The 20,000-nt window shown below is 50.7% G+C and overlaps 1 protein-coding gene across 1 annotated transcript in view; it reads right to left on the bottom strand.

Moving 5' to 3' along the window:
• The window catches only part of fer (fer (fps/fes related) tyrosine kinase), a 29,422-nt gene extending 10,745 nt beyond the window's left edge, over positions 1–18,677 (bottom strand). Inside the window, exons 1-12 of the mRNA XM_053340124.1 lie at positions 18,411–18,677; positions 15,458–15,643; positions 13,880–14,011; positions 9,562–9,735; positions 7,151–7,250; positions 6,864–7,047; positions 4,310–4,447; positions 4,105–4,221; positions 2,449–2,571; positions 1,545–1,746; positions 192–290; positions 1–43 (exon numbers count right to left, since the gene is read on the bottom strand). The exon at positions 1–43 is cut by the window's left edge and continues 164 nt beyond it. Coding sequence (XP_053196099.1) covers positions 1–43; positions 192–290; positions 1,545–1,746; positions 2,449–2,571; positions 4,105–4,221; positions 4,310–4,447; positions 6,864–7,047; positions 7,151–7,250; positions 9,562–9,735; positions 13,880–14,011; positions 15,458–15,526 — 1,381 coding nt within the window. The 5' untranslated portion in view covers positions 15,527–15,643; positions 18,411–18,677. The remainder of the gene's footprint in view (positions 44–191; positions 291–1,544; positions 1,747–2,448; positions 2,572–4,104; positions 4,222–4,309; positions 4,448–6,863; positions 7,048–7,150; positions 7,251–9,561; positions 9,736–13,879; positions 14,012–15,457; positions 15,644–18,410) is intronic.
• Between the last annotated feature and the right edge of the window lie 1,323 nt (positions 18,678–20,000).

The following is a 20,000-nucleotide window of genomic DNA, read 5'->3' as shown; positions in this document are numbered from 1 at the left end:
CCGCCAGAGGGCGCTCCGACGTCGGGATCACGTCAAAGAACTGCTGCAGGAAGCAAGCAGGAAACACATCTACTCAAGGTCCCCTTACTGGCCTTTCCTGATCGATCATTGACTGAACCAATGATCAATAACCTATCTATGATGTCATCAACAGGCTGTCTTCCCATTGGTCAGAGTGTGTTGAAGCTCACCGAGGTGGAGGAGCCCAGCATGGCTTTAGGAGAGCGGATCATCCCGGCCAGAGAGTGTCGGAGAGTGTCGAAGCGCGAGCCCTTCTCCTTCGTTTTATCCTGAAAGACATGCAGCGTCAGCTTCCACTCGGCTTCCTGTCAAGTACCAGTCTGCTTCCTGTCAGCTTCCACTCGGCTTCCTGTCGGCTTCCTGTCACGTACCAGTCAGCTTCCTGTCAGCTTCCACTCGGCTTCCTGTCGGCTTCCTGTCACGTACCAGTCTGCTTCCTGTCAGCTTCCACTCGGCTTCCTGTCAGCTTCCTGTCACCTACCAGTCGGCTTCCTGTCAAGTACCAGTCTGCTTCCTGTCGGCTTCCTGTCACCTACCAGTCAGCTTCCTGTCACCTACCACTCGGCTTCCTGTCGGCTTCCTGTCACCTACCTGTCAGCTTCCTGTCACCTACCAGTCGGCTTCCTGTCACCTATCAGTCGGCTTCCTGTCACCTACCAGTCTGCTTCCTGTCAGCTTCCACTCGGCTTCCTGTCGGCTTCCTGTCACGTACCAGTCGGCTTCCTGTCACCTACCAGTCAGCTTCCTGTCAGCTTCCTGTCACCTACCAGTCAGCTTCCTGTCAGCTTTCTGTCACCTACCAGTCAGCTTCCTGTCAGCTTCCTGTCACCTACCAGTCAGCTTCCTGTCACCTACCACTCGGCTTCCTGTCGGCTTCCTGTCACCTACCTGTCGGCTTCCTGTCAGCTTCCACTCGGCTTCCTGTCAGCGTCCAGTCGACTTCCAGTCAGCTTCCTGTCACCTACCAGTCGGCTTCCTGTCACCTATCAGTCGGCTTCCTGTCACCTACCAGTCTGCTTCCTGTCAGCTTCCACTCGGCTTCCTGTCGGCTTCCTGTCACCTACCTGTCAGCTTCCTGTCACCTACCAGTCGGCTTCCTGTCACCTATCAGTCGGCTTCCTGTCACCTACCAGTCTGCTTCCTGTCAGCTTCCACTCGGCTTCCTGTCGGCTTCCTGTCACGTACCAGTCGGCTTCCTGTCACCTACCAGTCAGCTTCCTGTCACCTACCAGTCAGCTTCCTGTCAGCTTCCTGTCACCTACCAGTCAGCTTCCTGTCAGCTTTCTGTCACCTACCAGTCAGCTTCCTGTCAGCTTCCTGTCACCTACCAGTCAGCTTCCTGTCGGCTTCCTGTCACCTACCAGTCGGCTTCCTGTCGGCTTCCTGTCACCTACCAGTCGGCTTCCTGTCACCTACCAGTCGGCTTCCTGTCGGCTTCCTGTCGGCTTCCTGTCACCTACCAGTCGGCTTCCTGTCGGCTTCTATTAATATATATTGATCGTGTATTGATGGGTCATATTTACGGTGGAGCCGACAGAGCGTGCGTCATCCTCATACGCCAGCGCCGGGAGCGGCGGCGGTGGGGGTGGCGAGGCAGAGGTGGCGGCCATCTTGGTGTCCAGCAATGCCTTCTGGGAGGAAAGGCGAGCCTCAGATCCGCGTAGTGATTGGACGGCGTGCCGGAGCTCCAGGAGGGACAGTTTCTGACTGAGTAGCAGGACGCAGCTGAGACACACAAATATAATTATATATATAAATATATACACACAATTATACACATATATATATATATATATATTATATATTTATATATATTATATATATAATTATATATATTATATATACAGCCCATCTGGAACATATTCTCACCCCTTCACTTCCCCCACGTTAAAGCCTTATTCCAAAATGGATCAAATTCCTTTTTCATCCCATAACCCCAACATCCCATAACCCCAACATCCCAACATCCCAACATCCCAACATCCCAACATCCCATAACCCCAACATCCCATAACCCCAACATCCCATAACCCCAACATCCCATAATCCCAACATCCCAACATCCCAACATCCCATAACCCCAACATCCCATAACCCCAACATCCCATAATCCCAACATCCCAACATCCCAACATCCCATAACCCCAACATCCCATAACCCCAACATCCCATAACCCCAACATCCCATAATCCCAACATCCCATAACCCCAACATCCCATAATCCCAACATCCCATAACCCCAACATCCCATAACCCCAACATCCCATAACCCCAACATCCCAACATCCCAACATCCCATAACCCCAACATCCCATAATCCCAACATCCCAACATCCCAACATCCCATAACCCCAACATCCCATAACCCCAACATCCCAACATCCCAACATCCCATAAGGTGAGTGAGAACAGTTGGAGGGACTTACTCGCTCTTCCTCTCGGCGTTCTGCTGACTCGTCTGGATTTTGGAGTCGAGGTCGTCGGCGAGCGCCTCCTTCGTCCGCAGGTTCTGCTGCGTCAGCGTCAACTCCTCCGTCGCCGACGACAACCTGCAAACAGGAAGTGGAAAAAACATGAACTAGTGATTGAACGCCAGGCTGGGAGGACTGGGAGGACGGGGAGGGACTGGGAGGGACTGGGAGGACTGGGAGGACTGGGAGGGACGGGGAGGACTGGGAGGACTGGGAGGGACTGGGAGGGACTGGGAGGACTGGGAGGGACTGGGAGGACTGGGAGGACTGGGAGGACTGGGAGGGACTGGGAGGGACTGGGAGGGACGGGGAGGGACGGGGAGGACGGGGAGGACGGGGAGGACTGGGAGGACTGGGAGGACTGGGAGGGACTGGGAGGACTGGGAGGACTGGGAGGGACTGGGAGGACTGGGAGGACTGGGAGGACTGGGAGGGACTGGGAGGACTGGGAGGACGGGGAGGGACTGGGAGGACTGGGAGGGACTGGGAGGACGGGGAGGACTGGGAGGGACTGGGAGGACTGGGAGGACGGGGAGGGACGGGGAGGACTGGGAGGACTGGGAGGACGGGGAGGGACGGGGAGGACTGGGAGGACTGGGAGGACTGGGAGGGACGGGGAGGGACTGGGAGGGACTGGGAGGACGGGGAGGGACGGGGAGGACTGGGAGGACGGGGAGGACTGGGAGGGACTGGGAGGACGGGGAGGACTGGGAGGACTGGGAGGACTGGGAGGACTGGGAGGGACTGGGAGGACTGGGAGGACGGGGAGGGACGGGGAGGACTGGGAGGACTGGGAGGACGGGGAGGACTGGGAGGACGGGGAGGACTTGGAGGACTGGGAGGACGGGGAGGACTGGGAGGACGGGGAGGACTGGGAGGACTGGGAGGGACTGGGAGGGACTGGGAGGACTGGGAGGGACTGGGAGGACTGGGAGGACTGGGAGGGACGGGGAGGACGGGGAGGACTGGGAGGACTGGGAGGGACTGGGAGGGACGGGGAGGACTGGGAGGGACTGGGAGGGACGGGGAGGACTGGGAAGACTGGGAGGGACTGGGAGGACTGGGAGGACTGGGAGGGACGGGGAGGGACTGGGAGGACTGGGAGGGACTGGGAGGACTGGGAGGACTGGGAGGGACTGGGAGGGACTGGGAGGACTGGGAGGGACTGGGAGGACTGGGAGGGACGGGGAGGGACTGGGAGGACTGGGAGGGACGGGGAGGGACTGGGAGGACTGGGAGGACTGGGAGGGCTGGGAGGGACTGGGAGGACTGGGAGGACGGGGAGGACGGGGAGGGACTGGGAGGACTGGGAGGACTGGGAGGGACTGGGAGGACTGGGAGGACTGGGAGGACGGGGAGGACGGGGAGGGACGGGAGGGACTGGGAGGACGGGGAGGGACTGGGAGGACGGGGAGGGACTGGGAGGACTGGGAGGACGGGGAGGACGGGGAGGACGGGGAGGACTGGGAGGACGGGGAGGACTGGGAGGACGGGGAGGACGGGGAGGACGGGGAGGACTGGGAGGGACTGGGAGGACGGGGAGGGACGGGGAGGACGGGGAGGGACGGGAGGGACTGGGAGGACTGGGAGGACTGGGAGGACTGGTCTCACATGGCCTGCAGGCTGTCGGCCGTCAGCGTGTTCCACAGGATGTCCGCCGGCAGGTTGTCCGTCTCCTCCAGCAGAGACGTGTCGAACTCCACCGCCTCCTCCGGAGTCTCGGGAGACCTGGGGGAGGACGAGCACCGTTACCACGGCAACAAGGGGACAGAAACACGGTTACCACGGAAACACTGAGACAGCAACAGTTCCTGACCGATAAGCGTCGATGAAGTGCTGATACTCCGCCAGAGGATCGATCTGCTGCACCGCCGCCGAGATCTCCTGATGCACCTTCACGATCTCCTCCGTCAGCAGGCTGCTGATCTCACAGTACTCCTCCAGAATACTCCGCCTGTAGTACAAGTACACACAAGTACACACTCAGTACTCCTCCAGAATACTCTGCCTGTAGTACAAGTACACACAAGTACACACTCAGTACTCCTCCAGAATACTCCGCCTGTAGTACAAGTACACACAAGTACACACTCAGTACTCCTCCAGAATACTCCGCCTGTAGTACAAGTACACACAAGTACACACTCAGTACTCCTCCAGAATACTCTGCCTGTAGTACAAGTACACACAAGTACACACTCAGTACTCCTCCAGAATACTCTGCCTGTAGTACAAGTACACACAAAGTACTCCTCCAGAATACTCCACCTGTAGTACAAGTACACACAAGTACACACTCAGTACTCCTCCAGAATACTCCGCCTGTAGTACAAGTACACACAAGTACACACTCAGTACTCCTCCAGAATACTCCCCCTGTAGTACAAGTACACACAAGTACACACTCAGTACTCCTCCAGAATACTCCTCCTGTAGTACAAGTACACACAAGTACACACTCAGTACTCCTCCAGAATACTCCTCCTGTAGTACAAGTACACACAAGTACACACTCAGTACTCCTCCAGAATACTCCTCCTGTAGTACAAGTACACACAATGTAGTACAAGTACACACAAGTACACACTCAGTACTCCTCCAGAATACTCCTCCTGTAGTACAAGTACACACAAGTACACACAAGTACACACTCAGTACTCCTCCAGAATACTCCTCCTGTAGTACAAGTACACACAAGTACACACTCAGTACTCCTCCAGAATACTCCGCCTGTAGTACAAGTAGTTGGGGGTCATGTGACTCACAGGGTTAGGGTTAGTTGGGGGTCATGTGACTCACAGGGTTGGGGTTGGGGTTAGTTGGGGGTCATGTGACTCACAGGGTTGGGGTTGGGGTTAGTTGGGGGTCATGTGACTCACAGGGTTGGGGTTAGTTGGGGGTCATGTGACTCACAGGGTTAGGGTTGGGGGTAGTTGGGGGTCATGTGACTCACGGGGTTGGGGTTGGGGGTAGTTGGGGGTCATGTGACTCACAGGGTTAGGGTTGGGGTTGGTTGGGGGTCATGTGACTCACAGGGTTGGGGTTGGGGTTAGTTGGGGGTCATGTGACTCACAGGGTTAGGGTTGGGGTTGGTTGGGGGTCATGTGACTCACAGGGTTAGGGTTGGTTGGGGGTCATGTGACTCACAGGGTTGGGGTTGGTTGGGGGTCATGTGACTCACAGGGTTGGGGTTAGTTGGGGGTCATGTGACTCACAGGGTTGGGGTTGGGGTTAGTTGGGGGTCATGTGACTCACAGGGTTGGGGTTGGTTGGGGGTCATGTGACTCACTAGGTTGGGGTTGGGGGTCATGTGACTCAGGGTTGGGGTTGGTTGGGGGTCATGTGACTCACAGGGTTAGGGTTAGTTGGGGGTCATGTGACTCAGGGTTGGGGTAGTTGGGGGTCATGTGACTCACAGGGTTGGGGTTAGTTGGGGGTCATGTGACTCACAGGGTTGGGGGTAGTTGGGGGTCATGTGACTCACAGGGTTAGGGTTAGTTGGGGGTCATGTGACTCACAGGGTTAGGGTTAGGGTTAGTTGGGGGTCATGTGACTCACAGGGTTGGGGTTAGTTGGGGGTCATGTGACTCACAGGGTTGGGGTTGGGGTTAGTTGGGGGTCATGTGACTCACAGGGTTGGGGTTGGGGTTAGTTGGGGGTCATGTGACTCACAGGGTTGGGGTTGGGGTTGGTTGGGGGTCATGTGACTCACAGGGTTGGGGTTGGGGTTAGTTGGGGGTCATGTGACTCACAGGGTTGGGGTTGGGGGTAAGTGGTGGGTCATGTGACTCACAGGGTTGGGGTTGGGGGTAGTTGGGGGTCATGTGACTCACAGGGTTGGGGTTGGGGGTAGTTGGGGGTCATGTGACTCACAGGGTTGGGGTTGGGGTTAGTTGGGGGTCATGTGACTCACAGGGTTGGGGTTGGGGTTAGTTGGGGGTCATGTGACTCACAGGGTTGGGGTTGGGGGTAGTTGGGGGTCATGTGACTCACAGGGTTGGGGTTGGGGGTAGTTGGGGGTCATGTGACTCACAGGGTTGGGGTTGGGGTTGGTTGGGGGTCATGTGACTCACAGGGTTGGGGTTGGGGGTAGTTGGGGGTCATGTGACTCACAGGGTTGGGGTTGGGGTTGGTTGGGGGTCATGTGACTCACAGGGTTAGGGTTGGGGTTGGTTGGGGGTCATGTGACTCACAGGGTTGGGGTTGGGGTTAGTGTGGGGGGGGGGGGGTCATGTGACTCACAGGGTTAGGGTTGGGGGTAGTTGGGGGTCATGTGACTCACAGGGTTGGGGTTGGTTGGGGGTCATGTGACTCACAGGGTTGGGGTAGGGGTTAGTGGGGGGGGGGGGGGGGGGGGTCATGTGACTCACAGGGCGAGGGTCATGTCCTCCTGCATCCTCTGCAGGGCGTCGAGCAGCGCCGGCGCAGCGTGGCGTCGGTGTTCGTCCTGCTGCGTCCGCGCGCCGCACACCGCTAACACGTACTGGTTGTGAAGGTTGTGGAGTTTTGTCGTCGCTTTGTCGTAACGCTCGTGAGCACGCTCCGCCTCCCGACCTGTGATTGGATGAGAAGGAGGGTCAGGAAGGGGGGTCAGATACTTTCAGAAACTGTCAATCATTTGTTTAACATTGTGACAGAAGTGAGGATGACCTCTGACCTTTAGCTAGAGCTTCTCTGTATTTATCTTTAGTGTTGTTAGCGTCGCGGCTCAGCTGACGATACGTCGACTTCAGCTTGTCCAGGTCACTCCTGGTTACCTAGCAACAACCATCATCACAATTACTGACAGAACAGGTTACCTAGCAACAACCATCATCACAATTACTGACAGAACAGGTTACTTAGCAACAACCATCATCACAATTACTGACAGAACAGGTTACCTAGCAACAACCATCATCACAATTACTGACAGAACAGGTTACCTAGCAACAACCATCATCACAATTACTGACAGAACAGGTTACCTAGCAACAACCATCATCACAATTACAGTTTTTACACATTACTCATGAACTTAGTTAGTACTATGCAGTATTACTGCAGTAGTTGCAGTACTGTGTAGTAGTACTGTAGTAGTACTATGTAGTAGTACTGTAGTAGTACTGCAGTAGTAGTAGTACTATGTAGTAGTACTGCAGTAGTACTATGTAGTACTATGTAGTAGTACTGCAGTAGTACTATGTAGTACAATGTAGTAGTACTATGTAGTAGTAGTAGTACTGTAGTAGTACTATGTAGTAGTACTGTAGTAGTACTATGTAGTACTATGTAGTAGTACTATGTAGTAGTAGTAGTACTGTAGAAGTACTATGTAGTAGTACTGTGTAGTAGTACTATGTAGTAGTACTATGTAGTAGTACTGTGTAGTAGTACTGTAGTAGTACTGTGTAGTAATACTGTAGTAGTACTGCAGTAGTACTGTGTAGTAGTACTATGTAGTAGTACTATGTAGTAGTACTGTGTAGTAATACTGTAGTAGTACTATGCAGTAATACTATGTAGTACTATGTAGTAGTACTATGTAGTACTGTAGTAGTACTGTGTAGTAGTACTATGTAGTAGTACTATGTAGTAGTAGTAGTACTGTAGTAGTACTGTGTAGTAGTACTATGCAGTAGTACTGTGTAGTAGTACTGTAGTAGTACTGTGTAGTAGTAGTAGTACTATGCAGTAGTACTATGTAGTAGTACTATGTAGTAGTAGTAGTAGTAGTAGTACTATGTAGTAGTACTATGTAGTAGTAGTATGCAGTAGTACTATGTAGTAGTAGTAGTAGTAGTAGTACTATGTAGTAGTACTATGTAGTAGTAGTAGTAGTAGTACTATGTAGTAGTACTATGTAGTAGTAGTAGTAGTAGTACTATGTAGTAGTAGTAGTACTATGTAGTAGTACTATGTAGTAGTAGTAGTAGTAGTACTATGTAGTAGTAGTAGTACTATGTAGTAGTACTATGTAGTAGTAGTAGTACTATGTAGTAGTACTATGTAGTAGTAGTAGTACTATGTAGTAGTAGTACTATGTAGTAGTACTATGTAGTAGTAGTAGTACTATGTAGTAGTAGTAGTACTATGTAGTAGTAGTAGTACTATGTAGTAGTAGTACTGCAGTAGTACTATGTAGTAGTAGTAGTACTATGTAGTAGTAGTACTGCAGTAGTACTATGTAGTAGTAGTACTATGTAGTAGTAGTAGTACTATGTAGTAGTACTATGTAGTAGTAGTAGTACTATGTAGTAGTACTATGTAGTAGTACTATGTAGTAGTACTGCAGTAGTAGTACTATGTAGTAGTACTATGTAGTAGTACTATGTAGTAGTAGTAGTACTATGTAGTAGTACTATGCAGTAGTACTGTGTAGTAGTACTGTAGTAGTACTGTGTAGTAGTACTATGTAGTAGTACTATGTAGTAGTACTGCAGTAGTACTATGTAGTAGTACTATGTAGTAGTACTATGTAGTAGTAGTAGTAGTAGTAGTACTATGTAGTAGTAGTACTATGTAGTAGTAGTAGTAGTAGTACTATGTAGTAGTACTACTATGTAGTAGTAGTGTAGTAGTACTATGTAGTAGTACTATGTAGTAGTAGTAGTACTATGTAGTAGTAGTAGTACTGTGTAGTAGTAGTAGTACTATGTAGTAGTAGTAGTACTGTGTAGTAGTAGTAGTACTATGTAGTAGTACTATGTAGTAGTACTATGTAGTAGTAGTAGTAGTAGTACTATGTAGTAGTAGTACTATGTAGTAGTAGTACTATGTAGTAGTAGTAGTACTATGTAGTAGTACTATGTAGTAGTAGTAGTAGTAGTACTATGTAGTAGTAGTAGTACTATGTAGTAGTACTATGTAGTAGTAGTAGTACTATGTAGTAGTACTATGTAGTAGTAGTAGTAGTAATACTATGTAGTAGTAGTACTATGTAGTAGTAGTAGTACTATGTAGTAGTAGTACTATGTAGTAGTAGTAGTACTATGTAGTACTATGTAGTAGTACTATGTAGTAGTAGTAGTACTATGTAGTAGTACTGCGTAGTAGTACTATGTAGTAGTACTGCAGTAGTAGTACTACCTTGTGGTTGTGGCTCTCCAGCTGCTGATGAAGACTCTGGTAACTCTTCTTCACTTGCTGCTTGTCTCGGATCAACGTAGCGAGACGATGAAGAGGACCAGAGTTCAGGTCATCGGCGTGAGTCCTCATCACCCGACCCAAGACCTCCGTCTGCCGGATCACCTGAGACCAGGACTGAGAGGGGACACACAGAGACCAGGACTGAGAGGGGACACACAGAGACCAGGACTGAGAGGGGACACACAGAGACCAGGACTGAGACAGGGACACACAGAGACCAGGACTGAGAGGGGACACACAGAGACCAGGACTGAGACAGGGACACAGAGACCAGGACTGAGACAGGGACACACAGAGACCAGGACTGAGACAGGGACACACAGAGACCAGGACTGAGACAGGGACACAGAGACCAGGACTGAGACAGGGACACAGAGACCAGGACTGAGACAGGGACACAGAGACCAGGACTGAGACAGGGACACACAGAGACCAGGACTGAGACAGGGACACACAGAGACCAGGACTGAGACAGGGACACACAGAGACCAGGACTGAGACAGGGACACACAGAGACCAGGACTGAGACAGGGACACACAGAGACCAGGACTGAGAGGGGACACACAGAGACCAGGACTGAGACAGGGACACACAGAGACCAGGACTGAGACAGGGACACAGAGACCAGGACTGAGACAGGGACACAGAGACCAGGACTGAGACAGGGACACAGAGACCAGGACTGAGACAGGGACACACAGAGACCAGGACTGAGACAGGGACACACAGAGACCAGGACTGAGAGGGGACACACAGAGACCAGGACTGAGACAGGGACACAGAGACCAGGACTGAGATAGGGACACACAGAGACCAGGACTGAGACAGGGACACAGAGACCAGGACTGAGACAGGGACACAGAGACCAGGACTGAGACAGGGACACACAGAGACCAGGACTGAGACAGGGACACACAGAGACCAGGACTGAGACAGGGACACACAGAGACCAGGACTGAGAGGGGACACACAGAGACCAGGACTGAGACAGGGACACAGAGACCAGGACTGAGAGGGGACACACAGAGACCAGGACTGAGATAGGGACACACAGAGACCAGGACTGAGACAGGGACACACAGAGACCAGGACTGAGACAGGGACACACAGAGACCAGGACTGAGAGGGGACACACAGAGACCAGGACTGAGACAGGGACACAGAGACCAGGACTGAGACAGGGACACACAGAGACCAGGACTGAGACAGGGACACACAGAGACCAGGACTGAGAGGGGACACACAGAGACCAGGACTGAGACAGGGACACAGAGACCAGGACTGAGAGGGGACACACAGAGACCAGGACTGAGACAGGGACACAGAGACCAGGACTGAGACAGGGACACACAGAGACCAGGACTGAGACAGGGACACACAGAGACCAGGACTGAGACAGGGACACACAGAGACCAGTACTGAGACAGGGACACACAGAGACCAGGACTGAGAGGGGACACACAGAGACCAGGACTGAGACAGGGACACACAGAGACCAGGACTGAGAGGGGACACACAGAGACCAGGACTGAGACAGGGACACACAGAGACCAGGACTGAGACAGGGACACAGAGACCAGGACTGAGACAGGGACACACAGAGACCAGGACTGAGACAGGGACACACAGAGACCAGGACTGAGACAGGGACACACAGAGACCAGGACTGAGAGGGGACACACAGAGACCAGGACTGAGACAGGGACACAGAGACCAGGACTGAGACAGGGACACACAGAGACCAGGACTGAGACAGGGACACACAGAGACCAGGACTGAGAGGGGACACACAGAGACCAGGACTGAGACAGGGACACAGAGACCAGGACTGAGAGGGGACACACAGAGACCAGGACTGAGACAGGGACACACAGAGACCAGGACTGAGACAGGGACACAGAGACCAGGACTGAGATAGGGACACACAGAGACCAGGACTGAGACAGGGACACAGAGACCAGGACTGAGACAGGGACACACAGAGACCAGGACTGAGACAGGGACACACAGAGACCAGGACTGAGAGGGGACACACAGAGACCAGGACTGAGACAGGGACACAGAGACCAGGACTGAGAGGGGACACACAGAGACCAGGACTGAGACAGGGACACACAGAGACCAGGACTGAGAGGGGACACACAGAGACCAGGACTGAGACAGGGACACAGAGACCAGGACTGAGAGGGGACACACAGAGACCAGGACTGAGACAGGGACACACAGAGACCAGGACTGAGACAGGGACACACAGAGACCAGGACTGAGACAGGGACACACAGAGACCAGGACTGAGTCAGGGACACACAGAGACCAGGACTGAGACAGGGACACACAGAGACCAGGACTGAGTCAGGGACACACAGAGACCAGGACTGAGACAGGGACACACAGAGACCAGGACTGAGAGGGGACACACAGAGACCAGGTACTAGGAATCTTTTGAGGAAACCTACCTGCGTTCCCACCAGAGGAACCAGAGTCTAGTTGAAGCTCTGACCTGAAGGGAGACATTTACTCCCCAAAATCCTGCTGGGAGAGGTTTAGGGTTTTGGGACGGGGTTTGTGAGGACTAGTGAACCGCCTCCTTCTGTAAAATGTGCTCTTATATGGATTTAGGACCAGTTCAGTCCAGTTCTTAAGTTAATAAGGTGTCTCCAACACCTTATTAACTTAAGATTCGTTGTGTATTTTCTACCGGGTTCCCGGTATCTGCAGGATCTACCTGGTTCCCGGTATCTGCAGGATCTACCTGGTTCCCGGTATCTGCAGGATCTACCTGGTTCCCGGTATCTCCAGGATCTACCTGAATCCTAGTATCTGCAGGATCTACCTGGTTCCCGGTATCTGCAGGATCTACCTGGTTCCCGGTATCTCCAGGATCTACCTGGTTCCCGGTATCTGCAGGATCTACCTGGTTCCCGGTATCTGCAGGATCTACCTGGTTCCCGGTATCTCCAGGATCTACCTGGTTCCAGGTATCTACAGGATCTACCTGGTTCCCCGTATCTGCAGGATCTACCTGGTTCCCGGTATCTGCAAGATCTACCAGGTTCCCGGTATCTGCAAGATCTACCAGGTTCCCGGTATCTCCTGGATTTACCTGGTTCCTAGTATCTGCAGGATCTACCTGGTTCCCGGTATCTGCAGGATCTACCTGTTTCCCGGTATCTCCAGGATCTACCTGGTTCCAGGTATCTGCAGGATCTACCAGGTTCCCGGTATCTGCAAGATCTACCTGGTTCCCAGTATCTCCAGGATCTACCTGGTTCCCGGTGTTTGCAGGATTTACATGGTTCCCAGTATCTGCAGGATCTACCCGGTTCCCGGTATCTGCAGGATCTACATGGTTCCCGGTATCTGCAGGATCTACCTGGTTCCCAGTATCTCCAGGATCTACCAGGTTCCCGGTGTCTGCAGGATCTACCTGGTTCCTAGTATCTGCAGGATCTACCTGGTTCCCGGTGTCTGCAGGATCTACCTGGTTCCCGGTATCTCCAGGATCTACCAGGTTCCCGGTGTCTGCAGGATCTACCTGGTTCCCAATGTCTGCAGGATCTACCTGAATCCTAGTATCTGCAGGATCTACCGGGTTCCCGGTATCTGCAGGATCTACCTGGTTCCCAGTATCTGCAGGATCTACCAGGTTCCCGATGTCTGCAGGATCTACCTGGTTCCTAGTATCTGCAGGATCTACCTGGTTCCCAGTATCTCCAGGATCTACCTGGTTCCTAGTATCTGCAGGATCTACCTGGTTCCCAGTATCTGCAGGATCTACCAGGTTCCCGATGTCTGCAGGATCTACCAGGTTCCTAGTATCTCCTGGATTTACCTGGTTCCTTGTATCTCCAGGATCTACCTGGTTCCTAGTATCTGCAGGATCTACCTGGTTCCTAGTATCTGCAGGATCTACCTGGTTCCTAGTATCTGCAGGATCTACCTGGTTCCCGATGTCTGCAGGATCTACCTGGTTCCTAGTATCTGCAGGATCTACCAGGTTCCTAGTATCTGCAGGATCTACCTGGTTCCTAGTATCTGCAGGATCTACCAGGTTCCTAGTATCTGCAGGATCTACCTGGTCCCTCAGATGTGGTGGGAATGAAGACAACATGAACAACAGGGATTTAAGTCAAAGCTTAGTCCCTGATATTAGTTCCTCTGGGTACCTGGAACTTCGGGTGGGAACGGTGCTTAAGACACATTGAGACCAGGACTGCGACAGGAGCACACAGGGACCAGGTCTGGATGAGTCCTCACCTTACTGACTGTGCTGACATAGTCGGCTGCTTCCTGTTTCTCCATCTGTTGGGTCATGCTGAGAAGCAGAGCAGCGTACTCCTTATCACTCTTCACCCGCAGGGTCATGAAGCGCTTCACCGTCTCCAGCAGCTACGAGACAGACAGACAGATTTCACACACTGAATTAGAGCTGGGACCCTGGGACCCTGGGACCCTGGGACCCTGGGACCCTGGGACCCTGGGATCCTGGGACCCTAGGACTCTGGGACCCTGGGACTCTGGGACCCTGGGACCCTAGGACCCTAGGACTCTGGGACCCTAGGACCCTGGGACTCTGGGACCCTGGGACCCTGGGACCCTAGGACCCTGGGATCCTAGGACTCTGGGACTCTGGGACCCTGGGACCCTAGGACTCTGGGACCCTGGGACTCTGGGACCCTAGGACCCTAGGACCCTGGGACCCTGGGACCCTGGGACTCTGGGACCCTTTTGGAACCTTTAGTATTCTTTGGGACATTTTGGGAGCCCTTGGGAGTCTTTATGTTTCCACTAAGAAAGTTCCTGGTAAAATTTAGGAGATGGGAGCTTTACAGGAAAGTCCTCTCAGCTGTTGTGTCTCCATAGCGGGTAACAGGTCTCCATAGCGGAGTAGGACCCACCGGACTCTGGCCGGGACGTCACCGAGGCGACGAGCAGACAGCATCACAAAAAAAAGAGAGACATTGAAGGTGCTGATTGGTTGCTGCATCTCTGGTTTGTGTACATGGCGGTGGACCTTATCAACCTGTTTTCATGCAACGTAGACACTTTAACTACAGGAGAGGAGGGGGGGGGTCCGCCGGCCGGGACTCGGGTCTGCTGTGTATATGGCATGCTCTCTGAACCACTCGACAACCTGCACGCCACATCCCACTTTGAGTTTACCCGATCAGTACCGCGTTAACCCCAAATCCCACCTCAAGTTTTTGGGCCCAACAGAGGCAGGGACCCGTTTAGCCCCCGTGAAAGTTCTGGGAGACCGGCCTTCGGGGAGGTTCCTGCTATGGAGATGCACACCAACAGCAACATGAAGTTAGCAGGAAGTTCCTGCAGTGGAAACTAGAGTTTTGGGAACTTTTAGGAGTCCTTATCTTTTAGAATGATTTGGACTCATTGTCCAACCCAAGCCCTCTTTAGTCCCTCCTGTGTATGTGTGGTGTGACACTACTATCTGTTTCATGCTTACACTTTTTATAATTACACACCTCACATTATGTTCTGCACCAGAACCAAAACCTGACCCCAGAACCAAAACCTGACCCCAGAACCAAAAACTGACCCCAGAACCAAAACCTGACCCCAGAACCAAAACCTGACCCCAGAACCAAAACCTGACCCCTGAACCAAAACCTGACCCCAGAACCAAAACCTGACCCCTGAACCAAAACCTGACCCCAGAACCAAAACCTGACCCCAGAACCAAAACCTGACCCCAGAACCAAAACCTGACCCCAGAACCAAAAACTGACCCCAGAACCAAAACCTGACCCCAGAACCAAAACCTGACCCCAGAACCAAAACCTGACCCCAGAACCACCAACAAGTTTATTCACTGACCTTCAACTCCCAGTCCTGCAGCTTCAGCAAACCCTCGTGGGAATTCCTCAGATCCCGACCGAAGCCCATCCTGGAATCACTCACTCACACTCTCTCTCACACACACACACACACACACACACACACACACACTCTCTCTCTCTCTCTTTCTAGCGGCGGGGCTGAGTGAGGAATGACTGCATGGTCCTGTGAGGAGAGAGACATGAGAGCATCATGTGAAGAACAAGTTGAGAAGACATCATGTGATCACTTCCTCTAATCCCACAGAGATTACACACAGCATCTTCCTTTAATCCCACACTGAGATTACAGACAGCATCTTCCTCTAATCACACTGATATTACAGACAGCATCTTCCTCTAATCCCACAGAGATTACAGACAGCATCTTCCTCTAATCCCACTGAGATTACAGACAGCATCTTCCTCTAATCCCACACTGAGATTACAGACAGCATCTTCCTCTAATCCAACACTGAGATTACAGACAGCATCTTCCTCTAATCCTACACTGAGATTACAGAAAGCATCTTCCTCTAATCCCACACTGAGATTACAGACAGCATCTTCCTCTAATCCCACACTGAGATTACAGACAGCATCTTCCTCTAATCCTACACTGAGATTACAGACAGCATCTTCCTCTAATCCCAGAGATTACTGACAGCATCTTCCTTTAATCCCACAGAGATTACAGACAGCATCTTCCTCTAATCCCACACTGAGATTACAGAAAGCATCTTCCTCTAATCCCACAGAGATTACAGAAAGCATCTTCCTCTAATCCCACACTGAGATTACAGACAGCATCTTCCTCTAATCCCACACTGAGATTACAGACAGCATCTTCCTCTAATCCCACAGATATTACAGACAGCATCTTCCTCTAATCCCACACTGAGATTACAGACAGCATCTTCCTCTAATCCAACACTGAGATTACAGACAGCATCTTCCTCTAATCCCACACTGAGATTACAGACAGCATCTTCCTCTAATCCCACTGAGATTACAGCATCTTCCTTTAATCCCACACTGAGATTACAGACAGCATCTTCCTCTAATCCAACACTGAGATTACAGACAGCATCTTCCTCTAATCCCACTGAGATCACAGACAGCATCTTCCTCTAATCCAACACTGAGATTACAGACAGCATCTTCCTCTAATCCCACTGAGATTACAGACAGCATCTTCCTCTAATCACACACTGAGATTACAGACAGCATCTTCCTCTAATCCCACACTGAGATTACAGACAGCATCTTCCTCTAATCCCACTGAGATTACAGCATCTTCCTTTAATCCCACACTGAGATTACAGACAGCATCTTCCTCTAATCCAACACTGAGATTACAGACAGCATCTTCCTCTAATCCCACAGATATTACAGACAGCATCTTCCTCTAATCCAACACTGAGATTACAGACAGCATCTTCCTCTAATCCCACTGAGATTACAGACAGCATCTTCCTCTAATCCCACTGAGATTACAGCATCTTCCTTTAATCCCACACTGATATTACAGAAAGCATCTTCCTCTAATCCCACAGAGATTACAGAAAGCATCTTCCTCTAATCCCACTGAGATTACAGACAGCATCTTCCTCTAATCACACACTGAGATTACAGACAGCATCTTCCTCTAATCCCACACTGAGATTACAGACAGCATCTTCCTCTAATCCCACAGAGATTACAGACAGCATCTTCCTCTAATCACACACTGAGATTACAGACAGCATCTTCCTCTAATCCCACACTGAGATTACAGACAGCATCTTCCTCTAATCCAACACTGAGATTACAGACAGCATCTTCCTCTAATCCCACTGAGATTACAGACAGCATCTTCCTCTAATCACACACTGAGATTACAGACAGCATCTTCCTCTAATCCCACACTGAGATTACAGACAGCATCTTCCTCTAATCCCACAGAGATTACAGACAGCATCTTCCTCTAATCCCACTGAGATTACAGACAGCATCTTCCTCTAATCACACACTGAGATTACAGACAGCATCTTCCTCTAATTCCACACTGAGATTACAGACAGCATCTTCCTCTAATCCCACTGAGATTACAGCATCTTCCTTTAATCCCACACTGAGATTACAGACAGCATCTTCCTCTAATCCCACACTGAGATTACAGACAGCATCTTCCTCTAATCACACTGAGATTACAGACAGCATCTTCCTCTAATCCCACACTGAGATTACAGACAGCATCTTCCTCTAATCCTACACTGAGATTACAGACAGCATCTTCCTCTAATCCCACACTGAGATTACAGACAGCATCTTCCTCTAATCCCACACTGAGATTACAGACAGCATCTTCCTCTAATCCCACACTGAGACTACAGACTGTAACTTTACTCCAATACTGAGATTACAGGCAGCAGCATCAGAATGTCAATATTCAATAAAAATGTAGAATGGAAACAATCAGACGTGTCTCGCTTTCTGTTTTATGTTTAAATTCTTATTATCAATTCCCTGGATTAATTAGTAGAATATTAATCAACAGCTGCAGCCATACATAAGTTGTCAACTGTTAAATTGATCAGTTATGTTGACAATTTATTGATTGTTTTTAGTTATTCATTACAATGAAAAAGTCAAAATTCTTCAATGTGAATATTTTGTTTCTCTATAAATTGATGTATTATTATTAACAGTTTTATAATAAACTGATTTAATATTATAAACAGTTTTATTATGAACTGATTTAATATTATAAACAGTTTTCTTAATTCTTTATAAACTTTAATGCTAACGCTAGCTATGCTAACGGAAGCTACGCTAACACTAGCCGCGCCTCTCCATGTAATCCAATGGGAAAGTGGAGCTAGCAGGCTAACCGGATGGGAAAGTGTAGTTAGCGAGCTAAAGGCTAAAGTGACAGTTGTGTTAAAGCATGATTAAAGTGAAAAAAGCCTCACAGAGCAGCAGGAACACGGTGTGTCTGTCCGCTCCCATCCTGGGTCAGGGTTCGGGAAGGTTCGGAGAGGTTCGGGTTAGCAGAGGCTCGGGTTATGGTTCGGTGTTTTCCGTCCTGGGCTCGGTTCTTCTTCTCTACTTCTCTACTTCTCTTCTTCTCTTCTCTTCTTCTCTTCCCGCCGGTAAACGGCTGTTTTCGGGGCAGACTCAGCGTCCGGTCACCGGGCTCCTCTGCCGTCCTCCTCCGGGAGCATTTCTCTCTCCTTCCCGGTGATTTCTGCTCCGTTAACCCGGCTAACGGCTAACGGCTAACAGGGAGGGGCTTCCGCCGGAAACGGAAAGGGGAGAAAAGGAGGGGCTTTATTGTTTCTTGTTTTACTCTTAAAGACAATGAATAATAATAATAATAATAATAATAATAATAATAATAATAACAATAATGACCAATCAATAAAAGAGATAATAGTAATAGATCATAATAATAATAAATAATAATAAACATCCATCCTCTGTCTCTTATCCGGGTCTCATCAGGCTGAGCAGTGATTTGGAGGTGCTGACTCTCATCCCGACCGCTTCACATTCAGCTGCAAACCGTCCCAGAGCCTGTTGGAGGACTTCACCTGTAGAGTCCAACAGAACAACATCAACCGTAAACAGCAGAGAGGAGATTCTGAGGAACCAAACTGGACTCTCTCCTCCCCCGGGCTGCACCTTGAGACTCTGTCCATGAAGATCACAAACAGGATCAGAGACCAGGGACAGCCCTGATGGAGCCCAACACTCACTGAGACCAGGTCTGACTTACTGCAGAGACAGTGAACACAGCTCTCAGGGTTCGACTCCATCTGACCACTTCACCTGTAGAGTCCAACAGAACAACATCAACCGTAAACAGCAGAGAGGAGATTCTGAGGAACCAAACTGGACTCTCTCCTCCCCCGGGCTGCACCTTGAGACTCTGTCCATGAAGATCACAAACAGGATCAGAGACCAGGGACAGCCCTGATGGAGCCCAACACCCACTGAGACCAGGTCTGACTGACTGCAGAGAATGTGAACACAGCTCTCACAGCAGTTGTATAGGGACCAATGGCTCGCAGCAGAGCATCTCATCATCTCATTTTTTTAGTCATTTCTCTCTGGACACCGCAGTACTGAGCCAGCTCTCCTGTGACTTGCTAACTGTCAGATCTACAAACTCAACTCTGATAAAACATAAGTACTGGTCATTGGCTCCAAATCCTCACTTCCTAAACTCTCCACTCTGACCATTGGCAGTCTATCTCTCACCCCCGCATCAGCAGTCAGGAACCTTGGTATCCTTTTTGGCTCCACGCTCACATTTGATGCTCACATTAAATCCCTCACCAAGACATCCTTCTTCACCTCTGTAACATTGCACGCCTCCTTCCATTTCTCTATAATTCTGATGCTCAGACTCTGGTTCACAAGTTCATCATGTCCCACATCGACTACTGCAACTCCCTTTTCATTGATCTGCCGGCAAGATCCACTCAAAAGCTTCAGCACATCCAGAACTCAGCAGCCAGAATCCTCACTCACACACACGGCCCACATCACTCCCCTCC

This window comes from Scomber japonicus, chromosome 19 (genome assembly GCF_027409825.1).
Source record: "Scomber japonicus isolate fScoJap1 chromosome 19, fScoJap1.pri, whole genome shotgun sequence".
NCBI lineage: Eukaryota > Metazoa > Chordata > Actinopteri > Scombriformes > Scombridae > Scomber > Scomber japonicus.
The sequence above is the reverse complement of the archived record's forward strand: the minus strand, read 5'-3'. Positions and strand labels throughout refer to the sequence as shown.